This window comes from Eleutherodactylus coqui, chromosome 3 (genome assembly GCF_035609145.1).
Source record: "Eleutherodactylus coqui strain aEleCoq1 chromosome 3, aEleCoq1.hap1, whole genome shotgun sequence".
Taxonomy (NCBI): domain Eukaryota; kingdom Metazoa; phylum Chordata; class Amphibia; order Anura; family Eleutherodactylidae; genus Eleutherodactylus; species Eleutherodactylus coqui.
The window spans coordinates 30,137,450-30,144,866 of record NC_089839.1 but is presented as its reverse complement, the minus strand read 5'-3'; the positions used below and the strand labels follow the sequence as shown (position 1 = coordinate 30,144,866).

Genomic DNA, 7,417 nt, shown 5'->3' with positions numbered 1-7,417 from the left:
ATTTCTCTAGCAGTGGGCATATAATAGCATGTTTGAATGAGGAAAAATTCCAGAGGTCAGAGAGAGGTTCAATATAGTGGTGAGGTTAGAGATCACAACCGGGGAGGGGGACCGGAGGAAGTGAGCGCGAAGAGGGTTGCTAGCGCAGGTCGTGGGGTGAGCTGAGGATAGCAATCTAGAAACTTCTTCCTCTGTTGTTGGTCTGAGTACAGAGAATGAGCAGGAGCTAGATGCAGCTCTTTAGTACTCTGTACTAAATAAATTAAGAAGCACGATCACCACTCCTTTCATTTCAACAAGAGCACCAGAAATTTTTTAGCACTGCCATTGAAATGAATGGAGCAGTGGCTGAGCATGTGCACTGCTGCTATATTCACTGTCCAGTCCCTTGGTTAACTTGAGTCCTCCGTTCTGGCCATCGGTGAGGGTCCCAGCAGTTGGACCCCCACTGATCAGCTAGTTATCACCTACTCTGTAGATAAGGGATAACTTTGCCTAACTTCATAAAGGAGAGTGCGGTATCGGGCCATGAATTATGACCTGATATCGCACTCTCGAACACATTTGGAAGTAGCGATCCTCTGCTGTGACCGACAGCCGCAGTGGAGGATCGCGGAGTCTCTCCCATTGTTTTCAATGGGAAAACCTTGCACCGCATCGCTTGCATGTAACTTGATGCTGCCACCGGCCCCTTTGAAAACAATGGAGGATGCAATGGCACGCCCAAAGATAGGATGAGAGAGAGAGAGACACACCTAGGGAAAAAAGAAAGCTGGCCACATGGCAGCCCACATACAAAAATGCTCGAGTCTCCCATTGTAGTCAATGGGGTTCGTTACTTGAGTAGAGCTCTCGAATTTTACAAAAAGCTCGACTCGAATAACGCCGACTCAAGCATTTCGGTGCTCACTCATCTCTAATTACGACCCATTTCTCCCTCTGAATGTATTTTAAATCAGCATTAATTCTGGAATGCCTTGTGAGCACAGCCCTCTTCAGGTCATAGAATGAAAGCTAAGTTGTGCTAGCGTAACACAAGATGCAAAAATAGAACATTTCTAATATACTTCTGTTGTAAATATTGCACTGATTGTAAGCAAGCCAGTTAATTGTCCTCCGTGCATCTGTTTTGTTTTGAAATTCGGTTGCCATTGGTAACGTTCATCTTTAGCAATTAATTTCGGTGGTCACGCAAGTGCAGTTCTGCTGCAGCCAAAGGGAGGTCAGCCAGGATGTCATCAGTGACGTCTCATAAACTTGACTTGGGACATCGACATTAGATGCCACTGGACAGGTTTCCGGATGTCACCAGGCCTTCTGGCAGGGAGACATCACCCGTCAGATGCTGCAGCGCCAAACTGACAAAATGGGGAGCCAAAACTATATAAAAGAAATAACTTGGAAAACTCCTTTAGGGAATTCTGAGAATGGCAATGCCGGAAGCGGACCACATGAGAGATATAAAGAAGTGTAAAGTAAACTTTTTATATTAAAAATGGGCAATTAGACTCCTTGAAATATGTGGTCTACAGCACTTTAACATTATTCTACTTAGTGGGAAAACCTGTTTAGGGTCAGGACTCTAACCTGGCTGTTCCAAAACAAAAAATAGCCAAATCCTGTCTTTCTTTTGAAACAAAATGGCAACAGTAAGTAACTATATTAGTTTAGAGATTGTCCTGGAATAAGATTAGTAAGAATTGTAGCAATGTCTACGTGGGGGTGGTGGTCGGCGAAATCACAGAGGCTCACATTGTCCAGATAGCAGTTCAAGTTGCTTTTTATTTTCCTTACTTCCAGCAATAACAATGTGACCCAAAGGAACAGTGGCCACTGGGGGCACATGAGCTTAGTGCAAAACAGAACACAAAATAAACCATAACCTGGCAAGGCACCTGCTATACATTAGGTTCTTCTAAACCAAGACTAGCTTGCAGCAAAATATGATCAGCCCACAATAGTTGCACTCACTTCCAGACTTTGACAATGACTGCATGGCCTTTCAGTCTTTTATGTCTCAGTAATGAGCTCAGGCTAGGGGTCTGAAAAAGATATACAACCCTTCCAGCACCTTCTCATTTACATGTCCACACACCCCCTTCCCTCTTCTCCAGACCGGAGGGCTGGGGAACTTAAAGGGGTTGTCCCGCGGCAGCAAGTGGGTCTATACACTTCTGTATGGCCATATTAATGCACTTTGTAATATACATTGTGCATTAATTATGAGCCATACAGAAGTTATAAAAAGTTTTATACTTACCTGCTCCGTTGCTGGCGTCCTCGTCTCCATGGTTGCCGTCTAATTTTCGCCGTCTAAAATGGCCTAATGGCCAAATTAGACGCGCTTGCACAGTCCAGGTCTTCTCCTGTTCTCTATGGGGCTCCGTGTAGCTCCGTGTAGCTCCGCCCCGTCACGTGCCGATTCCAGCCAATCAGGAGGCTGGAATCGGCAATGGACCGCACAGAAGAGCTGCGGTCCACGGAGGAAGAGGATCCCGGCGGCCATCTTCACCGGTAAGTATAGAAGTCACCGGAGCGCGGGGATTAAGGTAAGCGCTCCGGTAAGCTTTCTTTAGGTCCCTGCATCGGGGTTGTCTCGCGCCGAACGGGGGGGGGGGGGGGGGGTTTGAAAAAAAAAAAAAAACGTTTCGGCGCGGGACAACCCCTTTAACCCATAAAACAATGCACCCAAGACAAGGCATCAACATTACCCAGAGACTTCCCTGGTCTATATTCGAGGGAAAAAATGAAGTTCTGGAGTAACAATAACCATCTTGTCACTCTAGCATTTCTCTCATTCTATTTCATCCATGTCAAGGGGTCATGGTCTGATACCAGCTTAAACTCTCTTCCGAGGAGATAATATTTTAATGCTTCTAACGCCCACTTCACTGCCAAGCAGTCTTGTTTTACATTGGCATAATTCCTTTCTGAAGGAGACAACTTTCGACTCAAATATATTACCGAAAGCTCCTCACCATTTATCGTTTGGGACAACACTGCGCCCAGACCTGCATCTGAAGCATCTGTTTGCACCACAAATTGTTTGGTAAAGTCAGAGGTAACTAATACTAACTGCTGGCATAAAGCAGACTTTAAGCTGTGAAAAGCCTTCTCTGCTTCAGGAGTCCATGTCACCATTGCTGACTTCCAACCTGTAGTCAAGTCAGTCAACTGTGCCAATATGGAGGCTAAATTTGGCACAAACCTGCAGTAGTACCCCATGAGGTGCAAGAAAGCCCTGATTTGCTTCTTGCTTAAAGGTCTAGGCCAACTCAGTATGGCCTCTACCTTATTAACTGGAGACTTGATTACACCTCTGCCAATAATGTAGCCAAGTTACGTGGCTTCCTCCAAGCCCACCATGCACTTCTCAGGGTTTATTGTTAGGCCCGCATCCCTTATGTCATCCACAATGGCCTGTACCTTTCCAAAGTGACTTTCCCAATCTGAGCTCTAAATAACCACATCTAGGTATGCCAGGGAATAGTCATGATGGGGCTTCAGAATTCAGTCTATCATCCTTTGAAATGTAGCTGGTACCCTGTGTAAACCAAACGTCATGTTTTTGTATTTAAACAAACCAACTGGGGTGGAAAAAGGTTTTTCTCTTTTGCTCAGTCAGTTAAAGGTTTATGTAAAAATCCTTTTGTGAGATCAAAAGTGGTAAAGTATCTGTCATTACCTAGTCTCTCAATTAGCTCATCAACTCTTGGCATGGGGTAAGCATTGAAATTGGAGATTTTGTTTAACTTTCTGAAGTCATTACAGAATTTCCAAGTGACATTAGATTTAGGAATCAATACAATTGGGCTTGACCAATCACTTTTAGACTCCTCTATTACCCCTAGCTTCATCATGTGCTTAACCTCGATAGCAACTATGTCTCTTCTTGCTTCCCGTATCCTGTATGGTTTAAGATTTACTTTTAGCCCCGGTTCGCTTATTTTGTCATGCTTTCTGACATGAGTGCGACCCGGCAGGTCAGGGAACTTGTTTTTGTTTCTCTGCAGGAATTCCTTAGCCTCTTGCTATTGGCGTACTGAGAGGGCATCACCTATTCTGACCACAGGAAGAGGTGTCTTTACCTTCCTAGCCCTCTCAGCAAAGACATAAATGATGAATCTAAAGAAGCACCAAAGGTCCAAAGTGGAGATGGAAGTATCTGTCTGTAGAAACACTATAAGCCAGATATTCCATAAAGTGCGGCTAAATGAAAGAAGAAAAACATGTTTTCTTATGTCTGTCAGTCTTAAAAGGAAATTACGAGCTCCCTAATTCCATCCTCCACCAAGCCTTGCATAACTCTGCTTATATTATTCACTTTTCCCTTCATAGAGGATACCTAAGCAATTGGTCAAAATTAGCTATTGTAACAAAGCCCCCATATATGTATTTCAATTTTTGACTCCTGCTCTGATTCTCAACTACTGTGACCTCTGTGCTTCCCTGACATCGACTCTGTTTATTACACTATGCTATTGCTTGCTGCCTGCCTTGACCTTGTTTTGGCAGCTCTGCTACTAGCTCTGTTCTTTGCCTGTCAAGGCCCTACCCTCTTACAGATCTCACAATTAAGCTACAGATCTGTAAAACTTACTACAGTCTGACCATTAAAAGGATTTCTCACCTGTGTGAGTTCTCTGATGTCGCACAAAATTTGATTTCTCACTAAAACATTTCCCACATTCTGAACATAAAAATGGCTTTTCTCCTGTGTGAGTTCTTTGATGTCTCACAATTTTGGATTTCTGATTAAAACATTTCCCACATTCAGGACATGGAAATGGCTTCTCCCCTGTGTGAGTTCTCAGATGTTCCACAAAATTAGATTTTTTGCTAAAACATTTCCCACATTCTGAACATGAAATTGTTTTTTGCTCTCTGTGAGTTCTCTGGTGTTGATCAAGTTCCAATTTCAGGCTAAAATATTTCACACATTCAGCACATGAAAATGACTTCTCCCCTGTGTGAGTTCTCAGGTGTTTATCAAGACCCGATTTCACGCTAAAACATTTTCCACATTCTGAACATGAAAATGGCTTTTGTCCTGTGTGAGTTCTTAGATGTCCCACAAGGTTTGATTTGTGACTAAAACATTTACCACATTCAGGACATGAAAATGGCTTCTCTCCTGTGTGAGTTCTCTGATGTTTAGGAAGATCCGATTTTAGACTAAAACATTTTCCACATTCTGAACATGAATATGGCTTTTCTCCTGTGTGAATTCTCTGATGATTATGAAGACCCGATTTCAGACTAAAACATTTCCCACATTCAGGACATGAAAATGGCTTCTCCCCTGTGTGAATTCTCTGATGTTTATGAAGATCTGATTTCAGACTAAAACATTTACCACATTCTGAACATGAAAATGGCTTCTCTCCTGTGTGAGTTCTTAAATGTCCCACAAGACTTGATTTCTTACTAAAATATTTACCACATTCAGGACATGAAAAAGGCTTTTCTCCTGTGTGAGTTCTTAGATGACTCATAAAATTTGATTTATGGGCAAAATATTTCCCACATTGTGTACATGAAAACGGTCTTTCATCTCTGTGAATACTTTCATGTAAAGAAAGATTAGATTTCCTTTTAAAAGGTTTCCCACTTGCTAATGTTTTTCCCTGTTTATGCCCAATTCTTTGTTTGTCAATCAGTGATTGATTAAATGAAGGTTTCTTGTCACTAGTGCCATCAGTGGACAGATCTCTACTGTGAAATACTAAGGGTACACTAGGAGTTAGTGAATCAAATAGTATGTTTTCTTCTACTTCAGGAAATAGAGATACAAGACGTTCTTGGAAGCTTCTCATCCAGTCTTCACCTAAGAAGAAAATAAATAAAAGTTTCCTCTTTTCTGAAACAAAATAATTGATGTTTTTTTTTTAATGATTAACCAATCAAGCTTATTAAGACTACAGGAAGAAGTAAGGAAGCAAAGCAAATAGACATGCAGGAAAACAGGATAATGTACCATTTTAGTAATTAAATCACATGCACTTGTGTAAAAGCAATGATGAAAGACCAAAGAAAACATTACAGTTTTTGTATTTTGTCTGCAGAGGTCCCAGAACATAATTCCTTTTATTTTGCTTGTCTTCTTGTCCTGTAGTAATGCCCATCTGAACTCTTACGGGAAATCTTCTGCATCAGCTGAACTCAGTTTCTAGAGCTAGTGTAATGCGACACTGAAGTAGAGGTGTGCACATCTAGACCTTAGTGCGCATTTTAATTTCCGGCCATAGCGTTGGTCCACACCGCAACTTGAGCTAACGTCTGAAGCAGGGGGAGGCAGCCAAGTTGTGGCAGGGGTGTAAATAAAGAACAGGATGCAGTGACTCAATGCCTCTGGGACTCGAGGCAGGTCATTTGCATACACGGCACCAGAAAATAAAATACGTTTTTGACCTAACCGACATTCTGCTCTTTTTAAACACACTTATTTCCAGTGAGTGTTATATGTGCCGGGTAGCACTGTGGCGGTTGGAGCTTTTAATGCACAATACTTATGACAGAATCCCTTGAATGCACCCAACAGATGTCCTAGCAATTATTGCTACTGTGTTTTCACACAAGAACGATGATCGCTCATTGAAATGAGATGGAGCAGGCCAGAGATCACCTCCATTCACAGTAAACAGGCAGTCATATTTAGATGAACGATGGCCTGCTTTACAGCAATAAATTATCATTTATCGTTCAGTCACTGGTTACATTGAATGTTATCATTCAGATTCACACAATCCAGCAAGAATCTGAACAACAATTGTTCTGTGTAAAAGGGCCCTAAGTCATCTTTCAGTAGTAGAAGCCTGTTTTGAACTGTAAATGGTCTTTGTAACAGATACTATAATGTTGTCAGAAAGGTATATCAGGGGGAGTGTGATGTGGATGGTGGCAGGAGAGGACGCAAAGTAGAGAGCTCTGATACCTGGGACCTTACAAGTGATGAGAGAAAGTAAAAGTAGAGAACTTGAACTCACCGGAGGGCAGAAGAAGAGCAGTGGTGCCGAAGAGGTCAACAAAGGGACTGCAGCGCCTGACCAAGTTTTTTCTGGCGCGAGAGACAGGAGAACAGCTACAGACGGCAGGTGTTGACATGCAAAAGATCCCAGAGGTGGCGGGCTTGGGGGTTTTCCTGCAACAGAAGCAGGGTAAGCAGGCTTTTTCCGAGTCTCTCGCCTCCCATGCATTGAAAGTGCAGAGGGGCATAGAAAAAGCAGAATATCCTTGGGAGAATTCAAATCCCCTGACACTCTCAGGCAAGATGGCGCCCACAATAGAGCAGGGGGTAGGGGGAGGAAAAGGGAGGGAGCAGCGGAAAAGAGGGACAATGAGGCTGCTGCGTATCCTCAAAACCCCGGGAAAAAAAGGGATGCTGGATCTGTCAGTGAGAAGGGAGAAAGAGAGGTGT

The 7,417-nt window shown here is 42.9% G+C and overlaps 1 protein-coding gene across 1 annotated transcript in view; it reads right to left on the bottom strand.

Annotated features, from left to right (window-relative positions):
• Positions 1-2,673: 2,673 nt before the first annotated feature.
• The window catches only part of LOC136620115 (oocyte zinc finger protein XlCOF7.1-like), an 80,683-nt gene continuing 75,939 nt past the window's right edge, over positions 2,674-7,417 (bottom strand). Inside the window, exon 17 of the mRNA XM_066594835.1 lies at positions 2,674-5,490. Within this exon, the coding sequence (XP_066450932.1) occupies positions 4,614-5,490 (877 nt within the window). The 3' untranslated portion in view covers positions 2,674-4,613. The remainder of the gene's footprint in view (positions 5,491-7,417) is intronic.